This window comes from Neomonachus schauinslandi, chromosome 11 (assembly GCF_002201575.2).
Source record: "Neomonachus schauinslandi chromosome 11, ASM220157v2, whole genome shotgun sequence".
NCBI classification, from domain to species: domain Eukaryota; kingdom Metazoa; phylum Chordata; class Mammalia; order Carnivora; family Phocidae; genus Neomonachus; species Neomonachus schauinslandi.
Window position 1 is genome coordinate 65674317 of NC_058413.1, and position 27219 is coordinate 65701535.

Genomic DNA, 27219 nt, shown 5'->3' on the forward strand with positions numbered 1-27219 from the left:
ACAGACTTTCGAGTCCTGCAGCGGGTCGGGGATCGAAGGATTGGGCCGATTGCGGCTGAAACGTCTTTGGAAGGAGGAAGGGGGTGAGGGGACATCCCTTTGAGTTCCGCCTTTTTATCGAGACGGCAGTGGGGGAAAGGGACGTACGAAATACTGCTCTTGATAGCTAACGGATCTCACCTCTCCGTGCAAACTGCCGGGAGGGCGGCGGGAAAAGGGCAAGACGGGAGCAAGGAAAAGGAAAGAGCCAGGAAGCTGCGCGGGAGGGCGCGCACGCGCGCCCCTTTTTCAGCAGTGTGGCGGGGTCGCACGCACGCCCGCCTCGGCGGCTGGGCGCGGTTTGCGACAGTGGGGGGAGCGGTGGAGGTGGCGGCGGCAGCGGCAGCTTTGCGGCAGGCTCCGGCCGGGCTTGCTTGACGGCGGTGTGGCGGAGGCCCCGCCCTAGGCGGCAGGAACCTGGAGGGAGGCGGAGGAATATGTCCGAGAGGGAAGTGTCGACAGCGCCGGCGGGAACAGACATGCCTGCGGCCAAGAAGCAGAAGCTAAGCAGCGACGAGAACAGCAACCCAGACCTCTCTGGAGACGAAAATGTGAGTGCAGCCCAGAGCAGGGCGGACGGGACTCTGGAATGAAAGTTTTAAATTCTTTTTAAACTCGGCGTGGGGGTGGACGGGCTGCTGTGGGGGGAGGGAGAGGTGTCACCCTCAGGAAAACGCGGGCGTGGAAGAGAAAATCGAACTTGTCTCTATGGGGATTTTGAGCAGGGGCCGAGAGCAAGCAGAAACTTGGCGAAGGAGAGTGGTTTAAGAGAGAGCGTGGTGGGCGGAGGGTCTGAAGGGGTCTGCTCTGAGATCCTTTTGCGTGGTTGGGGAGTGTTTGGGCCTTTGGGAGATTTTGGGAGAGTGCGGATATGAGATTCCAGTAGTTTAAAAGGCAAGTTAGAGGTTTTTTTGAGAAAGTTGGAAGGAGGAGCACGCGTGAGTTAGCGACTCTTAAGGAATTTAGGGATTGTGTCACTTTTCGACCCTTACAGACCGTCCAGGATGGGAAGAGTAGTTAGATCTTCGACTTAAGGGGTTTGGTGACTTCTAAAGGTGGGATTTTATGTCTGCTCCTGTCCTGTGGGTGGAGATGGGTTGTGCCTGACAGTCGGCTTTTCTTCCGGAGGAGAATTGAAGAGGGTCGTCTTATGAATCGGAGGGGGAAACCACCTTTGATGTAATAAGAAGAGTCGGTAATTATTTATAAAGTTTTTACTCAAAGGGGATGACCTGGAAGATTTTAGGCAACAGTGGTAAAGACAGATGTCTTTAGGTGTGGACTCGTGGCTTCGCAAATGTAAGGTATTTTGGAATCAGATTTAAAAAAAAAAACTCTGAAATGGATCTCGGTAATCATCTAGTGTTTAGGTAAGTCGCCAGTAATAACTGAAGTGACATTAATTTTCAGTTTTAAGTTTACATCGAATAAGGTTAAGCAGTGTCTTGACAATTCATTCAAAGTTACCCAAATGTGAACCTCCTAGGATATCTGAATATATTTTTTTAAAAATCTTTATAAAGTGTTGTAGGAGGGTGATGTAAGTTGTTCATTTTCTCAGTTTGGCTAGTTTTAGGAATAAATGCCATCTTCACCCAGTTTCTGAATTCTACATCATTACTTCACTAACAAACATATATATAGCATGGTGTCATGACCAAAATTTTCATTGAAGAGATGGGGAAGGATTTTTGTGGATAGAAGACAGATATTTGGGGAATTATCAGTTTGTGGGATTTGGACTTGGAAGTTTCTGGAAAGTTTAGGTGTTGAGTGTTATTTTAATCTTTTTCCGGTTTGTGCTTCTCAATCTCATATATTGCTTTCTAATAACATTTTTGACCCACTTCATTTCAGTCCTTGGAGCCTGTTTTATTTCCGCTTTTTGAAAAAATTTTTCTGGGCAGATTAGGTTAGCGATTAGGAGTACAGATTGGATCCACATGTTAGGTTAAAATTCCTAATCTTTTACTTACTTGAGCAAGGTACTTGATCTAGTTTCCTTAATTTCTTAGAAATGGGAATAATGGTCTTTATCTCAAAGAGTATTTGTGAGGACTATATGAGATAATACAGATAAAGTTCTTAAAAGGGTCTCTGCCCCAGTAGTACTATACAAGTGTTAATTACTGTGAGGACTTTTGCTTCTGGCCCTAGCACATACTAAATCAAGCAGAAATGTAATGAAAATATCAATAATCTCTTTAGACTGAGGAAAATTTCAGGGGACCAAATAAATTGAAAGTCTTTTCGGTAGACCCTTAAGAGGATATATTCTTTGCATTCTAAAGCAGTTCAGAACCAAACAGTGGATTATGCCTTTATTTGAGTTTACTCATTTGTATAGGGACTTTAAACATTTTAGTTCCTTGGATACCTCAGTGAATCTCAGGTAGCCTTCTCAGAATGTTTTAAAACGTATAAAATACAGTATATAAGGTTACAAACAAAATAATAAAATTATGAAATATGTTATAAAAATGCTTTTTAGAACAAATTTAAGATTTGTTATAATAAAGTGCTTTAATATAAAGTGTTAAAGTGGCTAATTTGTACACCCAGCATGGGGCTCCAACTCACAACCTGGAGATTGAGAGTTCCATGCTCCTTGGACTGAGCCAGCCAGACGCCCCAAGTGCTTCTGTATTAGCACATTAAGTAACTAGATCTAGCAGGGGGTCTGGTAGTAATGATGGGCATAAGACAGTTTTTTTTTGAGATCTGCAACTACTAGAATATGATATGAAAATACTTGATTTCCCTGATGAGAAAGTCACAGCTACAGTAATATTCTCACGTATGTTACCTTCATTTAATGGAAGTGCTAAATTTCATTTAAAGATGGTGAAAATTAAGTGGGTTTGTTTGGCCATTTAAGTTCACAGGCCCTCTGAATTCCACCCAAGGACCCCAGATCTAGGACATAGGTTAGAGGGAAGCAGTGAGGAAAGACAGTAGAGAACTCTAGAAGAATGGGTTCAGAGAAAGTTGACCACGGGCAGTGGTCATACTCTTGAGGGAACTGAGTAGTGATGAGAAGGCCAAAAGCAAGTGAGGAAAGAATGTGGTGTTTGAGTTGGGAGTTAAGGTAATCTAAGCAATTACTACTATGAATGTGAATCAAAAAATTGAAAGGACATATGTTAAGTTCTTTGTATATGTATATGCCATTTTATTGAATTTTTAAAGGTCTAATGATTTGCAGGATATTTAGCTTCTTGAAGAGTATTAATGGTTGCCTAGTAGAGGGCTGAATCTGAAGACATACTTTGCTTAAGTGACCTATGGCAAAATTAAGGCACAAGTTACTCTCCCTGTTTCCTCGTTGGGCAAATGAAGATGGTAGTGGGATATCATCATTGTATACCTTGAGAAGGGGCCAAGGTGGAAGTCAGCCTATACACAGATACTCAGCAAAGGTTTGATTTTAATTTAGAGATAAAATTAAAGCATTGTGACTGTTGCATTTCCATTTGATTCTTTGGTGATTTTCCTTTGGAGGAGATGGGTAAGTTAAGTGGTCAGAGTTAAAAAACAAAGCAGTGTTTTGTGTGTTTTCTTGATTAGCAGTTGAATTTTGGGCCAGAATGTAAAGAAGCTGGTGAATAAATAACAGTTTTATTATTTTACTTCTCTAGTGTTAAAGGACAGTTTTCAGAAAAAGGTAAGTGAAACATGTTAAGTGTTTACTTTACACTCAATGAGGGAACGGGGCAAGTGTGAGTCAAACAATATAAATTTATACGCTAAAGGAATGTAGAGGTGAAATTGCAGATGGAGACCACAAAGTTTTTTCCAGAGTGGGAGGGAAGACATTTTGAGCTTCTACCTTTGGAGACAGAATTTACACAACTATCAGTCATTCACAGTATAAACTGAGTTGTAAGGTTGTTCAAAGGCAATGAAGAGGGCTGGAATCTGGTTATGTGGGAAGGTGTGCTATAGATAATGCGTAGTTATTCACTGAAATATAGTTATTTTCTACACTAGGTGTTAACTGTGTGAGACTGTGAATGAAGAGGGGGAGAAATAGAGATATAAACCATGATTTCAGCCCAGGAACTGAACTTTTAGAATTTCACATTACATTAAGTTACAGTTCAGATATTAAACACCTACTGTGTATTATCTATCCAGTTTTTTCATCCTAATCGATACATTCCAGAATAATTAGTGTATTTTTTTTTTAAAGGTAGGAACCATTTGAAACTTTGAAAACCACCCTCCAACAACAGCTATATAATACCATACTGTTTTTAGGTGAATTTATATGAATTTTTTATATGCTTTTTGACACTCCAGTTAACTTTTAATCTTCTGTAAATATAAAACTAGGAAGCAATCATTTAGAAATAGGCCCTAAGGTGGTGTTTCCTAGACTTGTTCTAATAGATATTAACAGGCATTCCATGAAAAAAGGCTTCCTCTGGAATGAATTTAGGAACTATTGCCCTAAGGCGATGGGTTTAAATAAATCTCTTTATTCCAAAGAAGCACTGGAATATGTAATCAAAGGAGGTAGTTAAATCTTAGATTAGAGGGCCATGAATGTATCTTGTGGACTGGAGATAGCGTATAAACTAAGTGATTTTTCATGGTTTCCTGCCGTCATTTCTATATTTGGAAGGATTTTACTTTAATTATAGAGAGTTTCTGGAATTCTATATGAGTATCATTATTACATAAGAGCTGTGAGGCAAATGTCATTTGTAAATAGCACTGAATATGTAGGATTTTTTAAAAATTCTAAATGGTTTGTGTTCTAATTAAGTGGAATTTGAATAACAGGATTTTCAGAAACTACATCTAAAGAGGCACCAACATTTCTGTCATCCTCAGAGGCCCATTAACCGCTGTACTCCAGACTGAGCAGCAGTCAAGTGAATTATGAAGACATGTAGTTCAGTCAGATTTAGGAGTCACAGCTTTGGTTTGAATCCCAGCAACCATAAGTAGCAAGAGACCACTTAAGCTCTCTAAACAACACTTCCTTATCTAACAGCACCTTCTGTGAGGAGCTGTAAAGATGAAATAAGCCAGTGTATTAAGGCGGCTGGCATAGGCCAGTGCTTTGTTATTAAAGGCAGTATTATTCTTACTATTATTCTGATTAGCTTTTCTGATTATATTATTGCTGAAATATCAAAAATCTATAAATCCTAATGTGTAGTTGGTTTGCTTTTTATCCTTATTTGGAGACAGGAATATATTTTTCCATTTCTTGCAGAATTTATTAATTACTACTTTAAGGTCAATCAGCAGCTACCCAGCACAAAGTCATTTGCTGCTACATACAGTATTGTTGTTTCATGTAATTTTTCCTAATTTACTACTTACAGGATGATGCTGTCAGTATAGAAAGTGGTACAAACACTGAACGCCCTGATACACCTACAAATACACCAAATGCTCCTGGAAGGAAAAGTTGGGGGAAGGGAAAATGGAAGTCAAAGAAATGCAAATATTCTTTCAAGTGTGTAAATAGTCTCAAGGTATGTGCAGAAAGACAGATCCTATGGGCTGAATGCCAGGCTTCAGAATTAGTTCTCAGTGGTAAACATTTTTTGCTCAGATACTTTGTCAAGTTTAAAATATTTTAAAATTAGAGTACTTTGAAGGTTGTTTTGTTTTGTAGCATAGACTGCATAGTTACTACACTCCATTTGTTTTAGATTTTATTATTTTGTTTTAATTTAAATGGGTAATACCTAGTAGTACATACTGGGTTTTCTTCCTTGTATTCAGAAAAAAAGATTTGGGATATGTTATTCTTCATATTTTGATAAAACTTTAAAAACAAAGCCACTTCCCGATACCTCTTTATAAAAAGAACTGAATGTGACCCATTAACTTTCAGTCAGCATAAATTGAAACCGATGTCTTTGTGCAGCTTTTAAATATTTAATTCTTATCATTTGTGTTACTTGAAATTGTTTTAAAGGAAAAGGTGTACATTAACATTTTCTTAATATTCAGTATTTGGGGAAAACAAGGTTTTGGAGTTATTTAAATTACTGCTTCCTCAATAGCATTTTTATTTTAAAAAGGATTAGTGATATTTATTTAAAATGTTTTCCTTTACATATTATTCATTTTCTTTTTTTTTAATTTGGGAGTATTTTTCTTATACTGAGTAAAAATAATACATTGTATTATCTTACAGATATGTAAGTTAGAATCTTCTAAGTATCTGAATATACTTTTAGGTAAAGTATTCAGAAAGCATTAGAAGCTCTGGCTATATGGAAATTATTTTCCTGTCTGTAGCAAAATACATTGCTCAGTGTGTCAAATTTATATTCTCTTAAAAGGAGGGGAATTAATCTTAGTATATTAAAAAAAAAAAAGGCAAAGTGTCCATTATAGTTTTGTGTTAATATTTAGTTATGTTCACCTATTTTTAGATAGTATATTTGGGAGGTATTGGTTTTAACTGTTTAAATAATTCAGTTAAATATTTCAAAAGCCTAAAGCTATGGCTTTTCAAAGGATAAAAAATGGAAGTTGTTACACTTTAAAAGTGAATATGAAAGTTAATGTTCAGTGCCAGGAGATTGCCAGTAAAATTTTAAGGCTAAAAAATAACTTTGAATAAAAAGTGAATACTGTTGACCCTTGAACAACTTGAGGGTGCTTCCGGCCCCACTCCTGTGCAGCTGAAAATCCAAGTTTAACTTTAGACTCCCCCAGAACTTAACTACTAATAACCTTCTGCTGATCAGAAGTCAGTACCATGCCTTACCAGTAACATAAAGTAGATTAACACGTTTTGTGTGTCGTATGTATTATATACTGCATTCTTACAGTAAAAGTAAGGTAGAGCAAAGAAAACGTGAAGAAAATACATTTGCAGGGTCGCCTGGGTGGCTCAGGCGGTTAAGCATGTGCCCTCGCCTGAGGTTGTGATCCCAGAGTATGCTCAGCAGGGAGCCTGCTTCTCCCTCTCCCTCTGCCTACTCGTGCTTTCTGTCAAATAAATAAATAAATAAAATTTTTTTAAAGAAAGAAAAGAAAAAAATACGTTTACAGTACTGTATCCAAAAAATCCGTGTTTAATTGGATCTGTGCAGTTCCAGCCTGTTGTTCAAGGGTCACGTGTACTTGTTTTTTATGCACCTCCTTATAGCGGTCCTGGTAACTGAAGTAACTGAAGTAACTGAAGTTACAGTCCTTTACTTTCCCTGGTCCCCACTGCTCAGGTATTCTTGTTCATTATAAAACTTACTGGGATTTTTTTTTTTTTTTAAGGACCCAAATTCAAGATTATTTGAAATTGTTTCTATAGGAATAATAGAAAGGGGTGATTTGAATGGAGTCTGATATGCTTCACTTTAAAACGGAGAAATTAAACTGAATAAAGTTTAGTGTTAGAGGCACTATATTAACTCCTGGTGTATTTGTTCATTTCCTGTTTGAGAAACATAAGTTATGTCCTTATGTCCCAAGAGATTAAATGCATCTATAACAATTATCCAGTTTAATTTTGATCAGAAGAATATGATTGGGTTTAAGAAAATAGAAGGCAAATATCAGAGTGTTTTCTTAGATGAGTGCTTGTTACCTGATCTTGATTTAAATAGTGGCCTACATTTTGAAAAAAAAGTTGTGAGGGGGAAATGGTCAGTTCATCATTTTTTTGTCTCTAAAGTATAGTAACTGTTCTATTTTATGATTATTTTACAGGAAGATCATAATCAACCATTGTTTGGAGTACAATTTAACTGGCACAGTAAAGAAGGAGATCCATTAGTGTTTGCAACTGTAGGAAGCAACAGAGTGAGTGTTCAGGGGTCTGTTTGGCATTTGGCTTGATTATTAGACTCGGGTGTTATAATATTGCAGTGTAATGATTTTGAAGTAAATTTGGCATAGCTGATTTAACAGTACTCCTTATGTAATATTCTAGAAATTGTCATTGTTAGAACCTGGTATTCACTACTGAAAGTACATTTTTAATTCATATATTACTCTCAGTTGTTTCTGTTTATATTTTGTCCTTACTTTTCAGTTTTGTGTGACTGAAAGAATTGACTCCTATTTTTGGAAGGAGTTTTAATAGTTGTCTATCATTCAAATTAGGATATAAAGTCTGTAGTTTCTTAAAAATAATAAACTTGCTTAGTGGCTCTCTGTAAATGCAAAGCATAAATCCAGTGGCTTTATATATTAGTTATTGAAAATATTTTAACTATTTGTGATAAACATCTGTTAGATTTGTTTTTATTTAAGGAAGCCAAAAGTATCTTGAACTGAGAGAAGTGTAGGGAAGAAGCATGCTGGCACATTTTAACATAAACCATTATTTAAGTTTTTAGTTAAGCCAGTGGCTGAACTGGTGGACTGCAAAGACTTATTATTCTATTCACTTCTAAATAAATGGAGAACAGGAAGAGTCCTTAGTGCTTTCCTGGGAGTTTTTGGAGTTAGTTATTAAATTGAAATCACCTCAGGGAAAAATTGTCCTCTTAATTTTGCATTAGCTAACATTTCTGGTTATCCATTAATACTGTACTAGGAGTTATGAGGAATAACGTAGAAATTTATTGTTGTATTTGGAAAAAGAAAAACAGAGGAGATAGACTAATTAGATACAGGTTGGCAACAAATAACAAGTCATTTCCTCTGCCTTTAGCCTCAGAGGTGAAGAGGAGTAAATCTGAGAGATGGTACATACGTTGTTACTTTGAGTAAAATAAAATTTTATGCTTCTTTATTAGTTGTACTAAGTTTCTTAGGCAATAAAAGAATGTGGTTTTGGGGGGTTTTTTGTTTGTTTTAAAGATTTTATTTATTTATTTGACAGAGAGAGACAGTGAGAGAGGGAACACAAGCCGGGGGACTGGGGGAGGGAGAAGCAGGCCTCCCGCCGAGCAGGGAGCCCGATGTGGGCTCTATCACAGGACCCTGGGACCATGACCTGAGCTGAAGGCAGCCGCCTAATGACTGAGCCACCCAGGCGCCCCACGAATGTGGTTTTAATGCACAGTGTTCTGTATTTTTGTTTCTCAGTGTTGGTATTCTGTTCTCAAACAAAGTTAACTCCTAACAAGGGAGTTGTCAACTCAGTATTTTCAAGTCATAACAAGCACACATGCATCCATTCTGGGCTAGAGCCTTTCTATTCCTGTTCTCTAAAAAAAGTAAAATTTGGCTTTAGGTAATTTCCTGTAAGGAAGGTTAAGGCTCTGGTGCTTTTACTAGGTCGTTGAAATCCTGAAAATTTGAAACTTGGGTACTGCAGTTGGTAACATGCGATAACAGCTTTTCTTGGTGTTTAGCCAAATGTGGCTTGTGACATGTAGTCTGGTTCTTAAATTCTTTGGGGAAAAAATTCATGGGGAAAGTGATACAGGTTCAAGAAAATATTAGGTTATTTTTTCCTAGTTGGGAACAAAGTGCATTAATTAATTTGAATCTACTTTTAAGACATCACTGTAAACCTAAGATTATACTTCACTAACTTGGCCATGATAATATCAGAATTAGTTATAATTTGTGCTTCAGTGTCCTTATTTAAATTAAATGTTCAGTCATTGTAACAAAAAGTATCCGTAATTTCATTTAAAATGTCATGGAAGGCCATTACATAGTTTATTGAATTATAAAAAGTTCTGCTGTTTGGACTTTTTTTTTTAAGAAAAAAAAAAAAATTATCTTCTAGGACATAACCTATTTTAGCAGTCATAAGGAATATTTTTAATTTATCTTTATTTAGGATTTTATTTATTTATTTGACAGATACACAGGGAGAGAGGGAACACAAGCAGGGGGAGTGTGAGAGGGAGAAGCAGGCTTCCTGCCAAGCAGGGAGCCTGGTGCAGGGCTCAGTCCCAGGACTCTGGGACCATGACCTGAGCTGAACGCAGACGCTTAATGACTGAGCCACCCAGGCTCCCCGATAAGGAAAATTTTTTAACTATTAATGTAGCGATTTTATTAATTTAGTAGGCAGTGATAATTTATAGGATCTTTATGGAGTTCTTATATACTTCAATTAAAATTAATAAGTTATTGGTAACATGACTATAAGCTATAAGAAAAATGGAAAGAAATTATTAAAGTTTAATTTACATAGTGTATATATTAACTTTAGAATATATGGCAAATAAAAAGGACCACCATACATCAGAAAGTTAATATTTGGGGCACCTGGGTGGCTCAGTCATTAAGCGTCTGCCTTCGGCTCAGGTCATACCTGGGATCAAGCCCCGCGTTGGGCTCCCTGCTTGGTGGGAAGCCTGCTTCTCCCTCTCCCACTCTCCCTGCTTGTGCTCCTGCTCTCACTATCTCTCTCTCTGTGTCAAATAAATAAGATCTTAAAAAAAAAAAAAAATGAGCTGTGTCCATGAGAAAAACATTATTTAGGCAAATTATAGGCTTTCTTATATGTAAATTAATATGTAAATATTCTTAAACTACCCAAAGACTTTAAGAACTTAATTAAAAAATGATAAACTGCAACTTTACCTTGAGGTATTCAGCTGTATTCACTTTGAACGGTTTGGTGCAATTACATGAATGAGATCTAAATTTAAAACATGGGAAATAGAAACCATTATTATTACTACAATATTTAATATACTCAGGAAATTATGTAATACATTAGGCTTTATAATGCTTCCTTAAGTTTAAAGAAGCTATTTAAAAGAGTTTCTGTAGTATCTTTTTTTTTTTTTAAGATTTTATTTGTTTATTTGAGAGAGAGAGAGAGAGCACATGAGAGGGGGGAGGGTCAGAGGGCGAAGCAGACTCCCCGCTGAGCAGGGAGCCCGATGCGGGACTCGATCCTGGGACTCCAGGATCATGACCTGAGCCGAAGGCAGCTGCCCAACCAACTGAGCCACCCAGGCGCCCGAGTTTCTGTAGTATCTTTAAGACACATTTGTGACTAAAATATGTTGCAGAGGTGAAGAGAATGTGTTTTCTGTGTTTGAGATAAAACTTACTATATTTTTGTTTTTATTAGGTTACCTTATATGAATGTCACTCACAGGGAGAAATCCGGTTGTTGCAGTCTTATGTGGATGCGGATGTATCCTTTCTTGAGTTTTTAATACCTTTGGCTAAAGAAATTGACTTTCAATAAGTACACCAAAACTTTTCTAAATTAATTAGTTCCCTTAAGTTATACTGTCCTTTAACCAGTGCTGTTCCTTTACTGTCCCCCAAGAGATTCCTCGTATCTAGTTTATCTAATTTTCCTGATCCCTAGAAATGCATTGTAAGGTGGATATGAGAGAGTGGGGAGAAGTGGCTAGAGATGAGCATTGGAAATCCAGTAATGGAAATGATAGCAAAGAGTAGCTAAAACCTCTTGTTTCTTTGACCTTGCTTAGAATTTTATCACTTCAGGGTAGTTAATAGTGAATTGGGGTTGATCAGAAGCTGTGACAGGCAGTCATACCGAGTATTTGAACAACAAAGCCTATAGGGAAAAAGTAAACACAGTTTGTGTAGGAAATAAAGTATTGCAAAGCATAAGTACATAAAAAAAAGAAAGGTCTAAAAAGCCAAAAGGTTAGACAAAGGTTGGTGATAGTGTTTCTTTCAGATCATTTGAGAAACCTAGCGAACAAGGATATTCAGTCTTCAGTAGTTTATATGGAAAGAAGTGACCTATAGCCATATTGGGCAAGTCTCATAGGAAAAGGTGGAAAACTCATAGTTAACTCTATCAAACTGAATAGAGATGCATAGTCAGACATACTGGGATAAAACAAGGGTCAGCAATTTATAGCCTGTGGGGCTAGCTACCTGTTGTTGTAAATAAAGTTTTACTGGGACACAATTATACCCATTCATTTACATATTGTCTATGGTTGCTTTCAAATGACCGAGTTGAGTATTTATGCAAGCATCTAAATAGTAATCAAAATTGAATGGAAGGACTGGTTCTGTTTGACCATTTGGTGTAGATTGTAGACCTAAAATGTCCATTGTTTAAATATGGTAATATAAGGAGAAATGAGAACTTCTGTGTCAAAAACTTGAGCATTTCTTTATAGAGGTTTCCGTGTAGTATATACTATAATCATTGACATGTTTACTTTTCAAAAACAAATTATATTTCTTAACTGGCATTTCTTAGGCTGATGAAAACTTTTACACTTGTGCATGGACGTATGATAGCAATACAAGCCATCCTTTGCTGGCTGTGGCTGGATCTAGAGGCATAATTAGGATAATTAATCCCATAACAATGCAGTGCATAAAGGTGGGTTTTTGGTTAAATTGCAACTGCCCTATTTTGAATACACATTTGTGAAAACTTGTCATTTTTAATTTAAAACTAGTGGAATCTCAATATCTGTACAATTTCTAATTTGATTTGTACTTTGCTTTTTGCTTCCTTTAGACAAATCTTTTGAGACCTTTTTTACATTTGATAATACAAACTAAGGAATAAGCGGGAGGTTTTTATTATTTGCAATTTTTAAAAAAAAGAATAATTTCCCTCCTGCTTTGCCTTATTCTGAGATGCTCTAATGAACTATAGGGGAAGAGTGAGTACTTTTTCCAAACATCCTAATTAGAGATAGAGAGTCAAGGACTGTAAAGAACTGAAAGGTGAAGCCTGGGAATTTGATACTAAGATGTTTTGCAGATCACTTAATCAGAAGTTTTTAACCCTGGGGCACATTAGAATCACCTGAGGATCTTTTAAATCCTTGTCTGGGTCTCCGCTAATCCAGTCAAATCAGAATACCTGCATATAGGACTTGAGCTTTTTTTTTTTTTCCTTTGACTTCGTTGGGTGATTTTAATATGCAGCCAGGGTTGGGAACCACTACTTTAAGTGAAACTGTATTTCCATTCTTTTAAGATTAATGAAAGAATTTATTGATTTTAAAATGAAAGTTGAATGTTATAAATTTATTGTAGCATTATGTTGGCCATGGAAATGCTATCAATGAGCTGAAATTCCACCCAAGAGATCCAAATCTTCTCCTGTCAGTAAGTAAAGGTAAGAAAAGCAAATGTTTCTTTAGTCCTCTTTATTTGGGAATGATTTTTTTTTAAGGGACAAAGAGTTCTAAGGTATTAAAAAAAAAAAAGCCAGACTTAGAATTTATAAAGTACGTTTTTAGTAGAAAAATCTCAGGCTACAGTAGCATCCCTAGACCAAGAATTAGGTGAAAGGACTGTGAAATGGACTGTTAATATCAGGCATAAATAAAATAATTGGTACTGAAAATTAAGTATGTGTCACCCTTATTCGCAATAGTGTATTATGATCGTTCATCCTCAATTGAATTACATTATTAAGCTTTATTAATTTTAAGTGGCAGATCCACCGAAGTTATGACATTTTTAAGAATTTTAAAAATAGTTTTGTAAATCTCCTTATCACTGACCAATCATGTAATGAGAAATAATGCATCTGAAAATCTGTATTGCTTTTTCATATATAGTTTTTATTTTATAAAGGATTCCCTAATAGAATTCCTTAAAATGCTAAGTTCTCCAGTATAAGGTCTCTGAAATACTTCCTGTATATATAAAGAAAGCCTTGCTTTCCTCTGTACGCTTATATTGGCATTACAAATTTATTCAGGGTTCAGACAAGCCTCTTAATTTCTGAGCTCTCTGAAATCATCTGTGTTGTTATTTCTACATTCTGTTCTTGATTGTTCTCTTTTTACTCTACATTATTATTCTAGTCAAGTTTATTCTTAAAGGCTTGTCAAACATATAACCTTCCCTCCACAATCTGCTCATACTAAAAGATGTCCTCAAATCAAAACTCTTCCATGAAAATGCTTCAGTGTGATTTTTCTTTACCTACCAAGGCTTAAGTTTGGAAGTCAACACCTAAGAGCTGATAACTTTTTCTCTTTTCTTGATAATAGTAGCTGGGCCCAGGTATTTCTTTACAAGTGATACAGGTCATAATGCCTTACTCTTTCTAAATACCACAACTCTCTAACCCTGCTCTTCCCACTTTGTGTCAGTTAAGTACAGAGATAATATAGGATATAAGAAAATATTTGCAAATTATGTATCTAATAAGGGATTTGTATCAAGAGCTCTTTACAATTCAATGATAAAGACAACCCTTTAAAAAATGGGCAAAGGTTTTGAATAGACTTTCTAAAGAATATACACTGATGTCCAGTGAGCACATGAAAAGGTGCTCAGTATCATTTATCATTAGGGAAATACAAATCAAAAACACAATGAGACCACTTAATACCTACTAGAATGACTGTAATAAAAAAAAGACAGTAACCTGTGTTGCTGTGTAAAGTTGATTAGGATGTAGAGAAGTTTGAACCCCCACATACATTGCTGGTGGGAAAGTAAAATGTACACATTAAAAAACAGTCTAGCAGTTTCTCAAAAAGTTAAACATAGAAATACAGCTCCTATGTGTGTATATGTAGTCAAGAGAAATGAAAACAGATGTCCACGTAAAAACTTGTACACAATTAGAATCAAGAAATAATTTTTATAACAATGTTAATTTCCACTAGTAAACCATTTATTACTGCCTCTTCTAGTGTATGGAATATGTTAATATTCATGTACAATATGGGCATTGTATTTCAAGCTGTACATTTTTATATTAATGTTGCTGTATATTTTTGTTGCTAATGTTTAGTGGAAAATGAGATTGTTCAAATTGTTATATTTCTAAGAGGTCTATAATACTATAGAAGTAAGTTGTAATGTATGTTTTTTATCCTATTTTGGGGTTACTTTAGAAACCTTGCAGTCCCCTCAATTTGTAAATGAGTATAACTCTCATCAAATTAGGATGTTATTTAAAGGAAATTATTTGAGGCAAATAAGCTAAACATATTTTAAGACCACATAAATACTTCTTTTTGATCTGGAAAGTTTGAGCTCATACTTAGTTAAGTCTACATGTTGATGTAAATATTTTCAGTTGTTATATAATGTAGATTCCATTCTTAATTCTCACTGTGCATTACTTAAGTCCAAACTTTTGTAGTTTTTACTTCTTTAAAGAGGTTTTGAGAGTCCAGAGTAAGTGAATGATAAAAGTCCATTTAAAAAAAATTTTTTTCATGTCTTTACTAGATCATGCATTACGATTGTGGAATATCCAAACAGACACTCTGGTGGCGATATTTGGAGGCGTAGAAGGGCACAGAGATGAAGTTCTAAGTGCTGTAAGTTGAAAGCTGCAGGGCAGTGACCTTCAGGTGTAGAGCTCTGAACAATCCCCATGGAACTCTTATAAGAAAGCATATGGTTTGTTTCATATAGCCTGCCAGGCACTCATTTACTTGTGACATAACAAGGTTTTTACTTTACAGATGAAGGAATAAAGCAAGTTAGGCTTTTTGTGCTTTATCTGTACTCTTGCACTTTATACCAGCACCTTGATTCTCATGAAAGAATACCATTAACTTGTTAGTCAGAAATCACCAAGCCAACTTTCGTTTTGCTGTTTCTCAGTTATTAAAGAAAAAGGTTAAGCTAGTTAGCAATTTGAGATCAACTTTCATCTTTTATTTGAAGTTGAAATGTAAGATCCATTTTTAGGAAGTGTTTAATTGTGCTTAAACTAAGTTTTAGTGAACTCTTTGATGTCATGGTGTTATCTTTATATTTATGTATTATAATCTATTGATCCATTTTAATGATATGATGTTGGTATTTTTGGTCAGCTAGTATTTTCACATTTTTACATTATTTTAGCTTTACTTACGTTCCATTTATAGCTTATCTAGTGGTTTTACAGTTCTTCAATATTTTATTAAACTGTGTAAAGGGGCACGTTGTTTTGAAGCCAGTAGCTTTTTATTTGGAAGTACTAAATATTTCTGTAGTTGGAGTTTGTATGCTTTTGTGAGAATCATACCTACCTACAGCTACCTTGTTGCCTTGGATTTTCTAAAAGTTGCAGAAGCATTCTTCCATCTGGTTTTATGTGTCCTAAGAGCCATGACTACCATCCTTTAAGAATTATAAATTAGAGCTACTGACTCTAAGGGTGTCTTGTTGCTATTGACAGTGAGATAATTAGAAGTAACAGCAACCAGACTTCTGAATTCAGTGAACACCAAACCTAAAGCCCTTAGGCTCTTGTAAAAACAGTGTTCATGATCAATTCAAAGGTTGGATTAACACAGAATAGCTAGATTAATAAGGAAAATCTCCTCCTCCTTAAATAGAACTCTACTGTTTTCTTCCCTTTTTTTTTTAAGATTTTATTTATTTATTTATTTATTTTAAAGATTTTATTTATTTGACAGAGCACAAGCCTGAAGGCTGAAGGCAGATGCTTAACTGACTGAGCCCCCCAGGTGCCTCTAAGATTTTATCTTTAAGTAATCTCTACACCCAGTATGGAGCTTGAACTCACAACCCTGAGATCAAGAGTTGCATGCCCTATTGACTGAGCCAGCCAGGCCCCCTTCTACTGTTCTTTCTTTTAAAAGTGAATTTAAAACCAATATAATAAGCATTTTGACTACAGATAAAGTAAAATTTCAGTTCAAGGACCAACTGTATAGTTTACAGCTGTTGATTTCATTGTTTAATCAGGGTTGGACAAAGAATACTGACAAACTCAGGTCTTTGCGTCATAGAATAATTGTTTTACTTCATTCAGTTTACCTTCAAAATCAAGCAAAGGAAATATTTAAAGATAATTGAATAGATAAAACTAAATTCAAACAGTTTACTTTCTTGACTTACATATTGTATAAGCTCATATAGTGTGGTTATGACTAATCAGTTAAAACTAAATCTTGGGGAAAAAAAGTCTTGGAAGCAGTAACAACTGATTTATGGGCTACATGGATAAACTCAAAATGTGTGTGACTTGAAATAGAATTTTCATTATGCTGTACATCAGATGAAATTTGGATAGTCTAATTTGGGCAGTTTTGTATATTTTAAGCTTTTCTGTTTTACATACAGGATTATGATCTTTTGGGTGAAAAAATAATGTCCTGTGGTATGGATCACTCTCTTAAACTTTGGAGGATCAATTCAAAGAGAATGATGAATGCAATTAAGGAATCTTATGATTATAATCCAAATAAAACTAACAGGTAACAATTGTGCTATTGAAAACAGTTTGTTTTTTCATGCTATTGGATAGGTGCATTTTACTTTTTCCAAAATTTTTACATAATCCCCCAACATTGAGTTTAGAAGCCCTTCTTTGAATAAGTTTTAGGTACCAATTTATATGCCATAAGATTTTTTAAATCAAAGCCCTTTATTTTTAGTCTGTTTGTGGCTCATTTTTCAAAATCCCCTTTAAATTGTGTCTTCATCTTAATTTAGTAGCATGTTTCACTTATTTTTATTTAGGTATGCATGTGCTTGACTATTTACATTTTAACAATTTTAAGCTGCTTAAACTTGCTCTGTGGGATAGGATAAAGGACCCTTCAGAATAGTATTACTTGTATTATTTGTCAACACTTTAAATTCAAAGTCAAGACAGTAAATCATGATTTTTTTAAATGGGTTTCTTGGCTTTATTTCATGATAATGTAATGCTTTCCTTTAAATGATCCCTTTTTTAGATGGAGAAAGTTCAAAATCAGGAGCCTTGCTTTATGGGACTGACTATGAGTGGGAACTGTGCAGTTTTCCTTAAACATATATATATATATATAATTTCAATATTTTTAATATATATAAAGATTTTTATTTTCTAAGTAATCTCTACACCCAACGTGGGGCTCAAATTTTAAACCCCAAGATCAAGAGTTGCACATTCCACCGACTAAGCCATCTAGATACCCCCTTAATATATTTTTGAAATGCTTTAATTTTTAATTCAATAACTGTCTTTTCAGAATCTCATCAGGCTATTAACACTTTCACTGTCACTATGGTATGTCTGTGTATATTAACTTCGTTTGCACTTCTGTTTTAACAAAAAGCATTTATTTTCTGGTTATCAAACCAGATTATTAATAGGTTATCAGTTAAATTTATAACCATCAACAAATACTTCAATGCACTAACATATTTGGCTAAAAAGCAATTAATATAATTATAGCAGAATTAAGAATTTGTATTAGATCATTAATAACATTTTAATGTTTTAATAAAGAAAAGCTCCCAGAATCTGAACTGGAAAGAATGTTTGAGATGATTCAGCCCAACATCCTTTTTACATATGAGAGAAAAGTAAAGAGAGGACATGTGAGTTGCCCAAGACACAACTAATTCATGGCATCATGTCATTCTTCTACAGTTATTTCAGTATAAATCTGAATCACTAGATTAGAAATGTTAGGTATACTTTTAAGTAACTATAGAATTGGTAGCGACTTCTCTGCTTGGTGGTCTTCTCAAAAACATCTTTAAAGAAAAGATAGCACTATGTTTCACTTTCCTAAGTACAGGAAAATTCTTAATAAATGCCAAATTCCTTTTAGATACCATTTTTAGAAATTGTTGCTCAAGGGAGGACTCTCATCTAACCTTGTCTTTAGCAGCCTTTGGAATGATGTGTCATTGTTCCTAGAAAGGTGACCATCTTTTGAAATAATGTAGATATGTTGACTTTGATAGACTGTTAATGCTTAAATTTAAAGGTTTGAATAGTTTAATGTTTTCTATGAGAAACTTTTAGTGCTGTAATCAGATGATACTGCTTATCATTGGTTAGGATAGCCAGAATTTGAAGTGATTTATTTTGGTCTCCATAGTAAGATAAGAAGCTATAATTTTTGTAAATGAAATTTCATAAGAAAATTGAAATGAGAGCCGATAATGGAAAAAATACAGAAATATATGAAATGAGACTTTAGGTCTCAAAAACACATTAAGAAGGTATGCAGTTTTCTAGGAACACAGAATTAATAGTCATATAAATATGGAAGTGAAAATTAGTGTGATTCTACTATTCTTTTTTCTTTTTAACTTTTGACATTTCCATTGCAGGCCATTTATTTCTCAGAAAATTCACTTTCCTGACTTTTCCACCAGAGACATACATAGGAATTATGTCGATTGTGTGCGATGGTTAGGTGATTTGATACTTTCCAAGGTATGCTAACTGCTGTTAAGCTGTACTTCTGTTGTTTGTTTGTGTGAGTTGGAACCTTGCAGGGAGCACAATTTTTTTATACAGTTTGGTAAATTGGATGGCAGATGGGAAATTCCTTTTTTTTCCTTTAAAGCCTCATAGATTTGGAAACTTGTTTTAGGCATATAACATCCTGATGAGTTATTATAACTTGTGCTGCAATAACAGGAAAAATGTTAACTTGTAAGATGATATTCTTCTCTGATACCCGATGTTACCTTAAAACAGCCAATACCTAAAGCCAGTAATGGGTTTTTTGTTATGTTTGTGTCCATTTCAGTCAATTTGTATTTACCAAAACAGACAGCTGGAATTGGCTATGGCTGTAGTTTGCCAACCCCTTCTCTCTCATGTGTTGATGTGTATTTACATATTTTTTGCTGATAATTTAGAGTAGTTGTTGGTGATGTTATCTGAACATTTAGGATTGTCATATTTGGAAAAATTGCTATCCAATTTCTTTTCTTGATGTGGATTTCAGGGCATTTCATATTTTCTTGGACAGAGCCTGACTTATTTTTTTTCTTGGCTTTACGGGTATAGTTTTACCTTTTTTTTTAAACTTTTGATCTTGAAATAATTAGATTCTCAGTAAGTTTCATAGAAAGTACAGAGAGGTCCCATATTGCCCTTCACCCAATCTCTCCCACATACATCTCACATAACTGTAATACAATATCAAATTTAGGAAATTGACATTATACAATGTGTGTGTATAGTTCTATGTTGTCATTTTATCACATGTGAATTTTGTCATTTCAAGAATGTTACAGTATGGGACCTTTTAAGATTGGTTTTTCCACTCAGTATAATGCCATCCAAGTTGTTGTGTGTATCAATAGTTTTCCTTTTTTTTATTGCTGAGTAGTATTCCATGGTATGGATATACCACAGTTTATTTAACTATTCATCTGTTGTAGGACATTTTGGTCCTTTTGCAGTTTGGGGCTATTACAAATAAAGCTGCTAATGAACAATCGTGTACAGGTTTTTGTGTGGACTTAAGTTTTCATTTCTCTGGGATAAATGCCTAGAATGGCAATTGCTGGGTCATGGTTAAGTTCGTTTAGTTTTTTAAGAAACTGCCAAACTATTTTCCAGAGTGGCCGTGCCATTTTACATTCCCACCAGCAATGTATGAAAGATCCAGTGTCTCCGAATCTTCGCCGGCATTTGGTATTGTCACTATTTTTTATTTTAGCTGTTCTGATAGGTGTGTAGTGATATCTCATCATGGTCTTAATTTGCATTTCCCTGATGGCTAGTGATGAACATCTTTTTCATATGCTTATTTACCATCCATATATCCTTTTTGATGATGTCTCTTCATATCTTTTGCTCATTTTCTAATTGGATTGGTTTTGTGTTTTTTTATTGAGTTTTGAGAGTTCTTAATATATTCTAAATATGAATCCTATGTCAGATATGTAGTTTGCAAATATTTTCTTCCAGTCTGTAGCTTGTCTTTTCATCCTCTTAACAGGGTCTTTTGCAGAGCAAATGTTTTAATTTTGATGAATTTCAATTTATTGATTTTTGAAAAAATTTTATGGATTGCACTTTTGATGTTATGTTTAAGAGCTCTTCACGCTCTGGATCCTAAAGATGTTTTCCTATGTTTTCTTCTAAAAGTTTTATAGTGTTATGTTTTATTAAATGTATGATCTATTTTGAGTTAATTTTTATATGAGGTTTAGGTAGTAGTTCATTTTTTGCCTATGGATATCCAGTTATTCAGCACCATTTGTTGAAAGACTTCTTTCTCCTTTGAATTGCTTTTGCACCTTGGTCAAAAATTGTTTGGCCTACTTGTGTGAGGCTGTTCTGGTTTTTCTGTTCTATTCCCTATACCACTACTATATATACACAGTCCTGATTACTGTAGTTCTGTAATAAGTCTTGGAATTGGTTAAGTGTTTTCTTCCACTTTATTATTCTTTTTCGAAATTGTTTTTAGCTATTTTGATTCCTTTGCCTTTCTGTTTAAATTTTAGAATAATCTTGTCTACATTTTATAAAAAAATCTTGCTGGGGGTTTTTTGGGCAGTGAAGAGTTTGGTATTTTGTTAAATTTGTGTATCAGTTTGATGGGGAATTAATGTCTGCTCCGCTCTCCAGTTCATGAACATAGTATGTCTCTCCATTTATTTAGATCTTGGATTTTTATTATCAGCATTTTGTAGCTTTTGGCATACAAGTCCTGTACATGCTTTGTTAGATTTATACCTAAGTACTTCCCTTTTTTGAATGATTATAAATGGTGTTCCTTACTTCTATGTGTTTATTGCTAGTATACAGGAATGCTGTATATTGACCTTGAATATTGACCTTGAATCCCGTGGTTTTTTGTCTAGTACTTGGGAATGTTTTCATAGACCATCATGTCATCTGCCTATAGAGACAGTTTTATATCTTCATTTCTGACCTTGCCTTATTTCACTGGCAAACTTTCCGGTTCTGTGTTGAATAGCGGTGTTAAGATCAGACATTCCTGACTTGTTTCTGATATTAAAAGGGAAAGAATTCTGTCTTTAACAATTACGTATATTAGCTGTATGTTTTTTATAGTTCTCTATCAGGTTGAGAACTATCCCCCTTACTAATTTTTTGAGAATTTTATCATGAATGGTTGTTGAATTTTGTCAAATGCTTTTTCTATATCAGTTGATATGATCATGTGGCTTTTTCTTAGCCTGTTAATGGATTGTATTTAATTGGTTTTTTGTTTTTTTTTTTGATCTGGTCCTGTATCCCTAGAATCAGTTTATTTGTTCATAGTGTAATTTTTTATAAGTGTTGTTAATAGCTGGTATTTTGTCAAAGATTTGTTTGTATTCATGAGGTTATGATACTAGTCTGAAGTTTTTTGTAATGTCTTTGTCTGTTTTTGGTATTGATAATCCTGGCTTCATAAAATGAATTGGCGAGTTTTCCCTCTTATTTTCTGGAAGAAATGATAAATTCTTCATAAATGGTTATTAGAATTCTCTGGTTAAATCATCTGGGCCTAGAAATTTTTGAGAGTTTTAAAGATACAGATTCCATTTCTTTAATAGTTAAAAAAGCTGTTCAGGGGCGCCTGGGTGGCTCAGTCGTTAAGCGTCTGCCTTCGGCTCAGGTCATGATCCCAGGGTCCTGGGATCGAGCTCCTGCTCCGCGGGGAGTCTGCTTCTCCCTCTGCCACTCCCCCTGTTGTGTTCCCTCTGTCGCTGTGTCTCTCTCTGTCAAATAAATAAATAAAATCTTTAAAAAAAAAAAAAAAAAAGCTGTTCAAATTAACTATTTCATATTATGTGAGTTGTGGTAGTTTGTGTTGTATGAGGAATTGATCCATTACATCTAAGGTAAAATTTATGTGTAGAGTTGTTTGTAATATTCTCTTATTTTCCTTTTGACAACTGCAAGGTCTCTACTGATAGCCCTGCTTCATTCCTGAAATGGTAATTTCTCTTCTTTTTTTTGTTGTTAAGTCTTGGTAGGGGCTACTCAATTTTTTCTCTCTTCTTCCTTTTGTTTGCCGTGGGTGTATTTTGCTCTTTTAGTAGTTTCTTAAGGTGTGGGAGCTCAGATTATTGAGTTGAGACTTCTCTAAGATAAGTATTAGATGCTATAAATTTTCCTCTCTGCCTTTATTTAGCTGCATCTCACTAATTTTGATAAGAAATGTGTTGTTCAGTTTCTAGGTATTGGAGATTTCTTGTTACCTTTCTCTTAATGATTTCTAATTTGATTCCATTGTGGTCAGAGCATACTCTTTGTAATTTGGGTTCTTTTAAACTTTTTTGAGATTTATTTTATGGCACTGTCTTGGGTATGTTCTGTGGGAGCTTGAAAGGAATGTGTAATTCTGTTTGTGGGGAGTGTTCCATAAGTGTCCGTTAGGTGCTATTGGTCGATGGTGTGGTTGAATTCTTTTATAGCTTCATTGACTTTTCTGTCTACTTATTTTATCGAATATTGAGAGATGGGGAAGTCTCCAGCTGTAATTGTGGATTTTTTTCCCTTTTTGCTTTCAGTTTTATGATGTTTTGCAGCTCTGTGTGTTGTTTGTTATTGCCGTGTCTTGGTGACTGGACCTTTTTAGTTTTTTTTTTCTTTCTTCCTTTTTTTCTTCTATCTGGGCTTTTCCCCTGATTTCCTGTAGGTTATGTAAACATTTTTTTCAGTAGGCTCTATGCCCAATGTAGGGCTTGAACTCACAAGCCCTAGATCAAGGGTCCCATGTTCTACTGACTGAGCTAGCCAGGCACCCCTATGTGAATATTTTTTTAGAATTACACTTTTTTTTTTTTTTAAGATTTTTTATTTGTTAGAGTGCACACCAGAGCATAAGTGGGAGCAGAGAGCCAGACTCGGGGCTCGATCCCAGGACCCCAAGATCATGACCTATGCAGAAGGCAGATGCTTAACCAACTGAACCACCCAAGTGCCCCTAGAATTCCATTTTGATTTATCTGTAATATTAAGTACATTTTTTTTTAAGATTTTATTTTTTTGAGAGAGAGCATGAGCAGGGAGGAGAGGGAGAGGCAGGCTCCCCGCGAGCAGGGAGCCTGATGCGGGGGCTCAATCCCAGGATCCTGCACCTGAGCTGAAGGCAGGCGCTTAACTGACTGAGCCACCCAGGTGCCCCTAAGTACATTTCTTTATGCAGCTTTTTGGTGTTTCCTCTAGATATTATATATGTATATTTATTAACTGTTTTGTTACCTTTTGTTATAATTTATTTTTGTTAATGCTATCTATAAGAAAGTCACTTTAGGTATAAAATAGGTGTAGATTAAAAGTAAAAAATTGCCTAAAGAGATGCCTACCAGGCAATAATAAATATAAAAACATATTTATATAACCTGTCTATTGTGTATCAACATTTTACCACTTGACATGAAGTGTAGAAACCTTATTTTCCTTTGTTACTTTATCCACTGTTTATAGTTTGTCTTAAATATTCCCTTTATAATTGAGAAAAACATCAAAAAATGTTACCATTTTTGCTTCAACCATCAAACATAATTTAAAAACTCAAGAGGAAAAGGAGAGTACTTACTCATTTTGCTTTTTCCATTGTTCCTTCCTGATGTTCCAAGATTTCTTCTCATATTATTTCCTTTGTGTTTATAAAACTGCCTGTAACCATTCTTTTAGGGTAGTTCTTTTGGTGACAAATTCTTCGTTTTTCTTCATCTGAGAATGTCTTCATTTCTCCTTCATTCCTGAAAGGTATATTCACTTGATATAGGATTTTACCTAGACAGTTATTTTCTTGACACATTTGAAAAATGTTGTGTTCCCTCTTTCCAGGGTCTGTGGTTTCTGATGAGACACCTGCCATCATTGGAATTGTTTTTCTTCTAAACATAAAGTGTTCTGTCTTACTTGCTTTTTTGTCTTTTTAGTTTTCAGAAGTTTGAATATGATGTACCTTGATTTCTTTGGATTTTATCTTTTAGAGTTCACTCACCTTCTTAAATTGTAGTAAATTTGTCTTTTGGAGATACAGTTGTGCCAGATCTGGAAACTTTTCAGCCACTATTCAGATTCTTTTTTAGACCTGCTCTCTTCTACCACTCCTTTTGAACTCTAATGATATGAATGTTAGATCTTTTATTTGACCCCTGGGACTATCTTTTTTCGTTTGTTTCCTTTTGTTTGGATTGGGTACTTTCTGTTTTTCTAACTTTAAATTTACTGACTCTTGTTGAACGTTTAGGTTGATTTTCTTATTTTGGTTATAGTATTTTTCAGTTCTAAATTTTCCATTTGATTCTTATTTCTTTGCTGAGACTTTGTTCTTGTTTTTCAGTGTGTTTATAATTGCTCATTGAAGCATTTTTATGATGGCTGCTTTAAAATCCTTGTCAGATAGTTCCAACACCTATGCTTCTCATTGTTGGCATTAGTCTGTTAGCATTAAAGTTGAGATTTTTCTGATTCTTGGTATGACAAGTGAATTTTTGAGATCTAGATATTTTGAGTGTTATACTACAAGACTGTGTGTCTTATTTTATTTAGATGTTTTTTACATTCTTCCTCTGATAAATTTTCAGCTGGGGAAGGGGAGTACTGCTTCATGATTGGCAGGTGGTGGGGAAGTCGAGATGGTGGTGTCTCATTACTGTTCCCCAAAGTGGTCTCCACTGACACGAGGGGGTCATGGATGATTGTAAACATGCTAACTTTGCTAGGCCTCCTCTGATACCACCCCAGGCAAAGAGAAGGAGGAGAAAGTTACCTCGTTACGGGTGAGGGGTAGGGAGGGTCAGGTACGCATTTGAGGTGCAGAGTTACACCTGAGAAGTGCTCCCCACTGGGCCTTTGCTGGTTCATGCGAGCATGGGCCCACAGTTTTTTTCTGTGGTGTTTGGCTGGAGTAGAGTGTTAGAAAATTTTCTCTCCTGCTAGGTTGTCACTTTCCTGGTTCTTTGGTTATTAGAGAGAGCAGGCTTTTGTTGGGGGTATTTTGGACTTAACCCATGGGTATTGCTGAGCTGCTGCCTTGTCTAGTATCCAGTCGGGTACATAAATGAGGCAGAAGAAAACCAATGAACTTGGGCGCCTGGGTGGCTCAGATGGTGTTAAGCGTCTGCCTTCGGCTCAGGTCATGATCCCAGGGTCCTGGGATCGAGTCCCACATCGGACTCCCGGCTCGGCGGAGAGCCTGCTTCTCCCTCTGATCCTCTCCCTTCTCATGCTGTTTCTCTCTCGCTCACTCTCTAAAAAATAAATAAAATCTTTAAAAAAAGAAAAGAAAAGAAAACCAAGGAACTCAACGTCCTGAAGTCCCAAGGTTCCAAACCAACCTGCCTTCTCTCTACCTTTCAAAATCTTATGTTTGCTTTATATTTGATACTCAGTCTTTTAAGCTATAGTGAGGATAAATAGGGGAAAGTACATCTACTTCATCTTTTTGGAAGTAGAAGTAAAAAGCCACTAGCTCTAAAATTTCTTTTCTTAGAACTTAATCAGATGAAAGGAAAGGATTTCTGCATTTTAGGTTTCAGGAAGCTGACCTGAATGAACTATATTGGTGGTCTCAAATCTATTTCTGCATCAGAATCACTAGGAGAACATTGTAAAAATAGATTCCTAGGCCTCAGTCACAGAGTTTCCTAAATCTGGCACAAGGACCTGGGAATTCGTAATTTTAAAAAGCTCTCTAGATGATTTTTCAAGTGCAGTCATCAATTACAGCGAACAAATTCTCCTTACCTCCTTAGGTTTTAGTTCATGAGGGGACTCTACTAATTAAGGATCCTTTACCAGTGTAATCGGTGACAGGCACTTGAAGAACTATGTCATAATTGTTCTGCTTCAGCCTTACCTTGTAGAGAATTCTGATTCAGTGGGGTTGGGACCAAGATGAGTCTTTTGAGGGTAGTCTACAGGCTGTCAATCCAATTGTGCATTTAGTTAGGTCATCAAAGTAGGTGATCTCTAATCTAAGGTACTTTACAGTAAAGAACTTGTGTATCAGATATATAGCCCTGGGATTTTAAATAATCTAAAAAAGACAAGAGAAGAAAAACGGGGGGAGGGGTGTTTTCCCCTCCCTAATCTTCCTGTGGCCCTGCTGTTAAACTGTTCATATGTCAGTGAACCGGATAGAGCTGCCCCACGGGACTGTGTAGGCTGTGTCATGTAAACTCCAGAAGGCACTCTTCCCTACACAGGCGTTTCTCAGTCCAGGTTCTGTTGAGATACTGGGCTAGATCATTCTTTTTTTTTTTTTTTTTTTTAAATTGGGAGGGGCCATCCAGCAGCATCTCTCGCCTCTAACCTACTAAAGGGCAGGGACATTGCGAAATGTCCCTCAGTTGGCACACCACTGACGTATAATACGAATAGTGCCCACTGTGTTGCAGTTTTTCTTCCATTGTGTTCCTTATCACTTGCTGCTTAACTAGAATGTGTGCAAAGACAATGATACTAGAATAGGAAGGTGTAGTGTAACTTAGTCTAGTTCAGTCCTATCCCCATATCAATGTCTTGATGTTAAAACCCCTGAGTTTATTGCCTTCTATATAATCTGATCCCTTAAGGCCTCTAAGCAGGGGCCATATTGAAGAGCCATGCATTTGTATAGGGTTTTTGTAATTTACCTTTGTTATAAAACACTCCGGTTTCTGGGTGCCACAGTATCTAGAGATGGA

The 27219-nt window shown here is 35.6% G+C and overlaps 1 protein-coding gene across 3 annotated transcripts in view; it reads left to right on the forward strand.

The window, feature by feature from the left end:
* The first annotated feature begins 289 nt into the window (after positions 1-289).
* Positions 290-27219, forward strand: part of EED (embryonic ectoderm development) — a 29492-nt gene continuing 2562 nt past the window's right edge. The window contains exons 1-10 of one of the 3 annotated variants that reach the window (XM_021686472.2): positions 308-590; positions 5379-5531; positions 7723-7815; positions 11006-11071; positions 12128-12253; positions 12922-13003; positions 15085-15176; positions 16936-17069; positions 18925-19030; positions 20171-20245. In XM_021686472.2, coding sequence (XP_021542147.1) covers positions 477-590; positions 5379-5531; positions 7723-7815; positions 11006-11071; positions 12128-12253; positions 12922-13003; positions 15085-15176; positions 16936-17069; positions 18925-19030; positions 20171-20245 — 1041 coding nt within the window. In that variant the 5' untranslated portion in view covers positions 308-476. Of the gene's footprint in view, positions 591-5378; positions 5532-7722; positions 7816-11005; positions 11072-12127; positions 12254-12921; positions 13004-15084; positions 15177-16935; positions 17070-18924; positions 19031-20170; positions 20246-27219 lie in introns of all 3 variants that reach the window. The other 2 variants (XM_021686471.2, XM_044919140.1) reach the window with 2 other exon arrangements.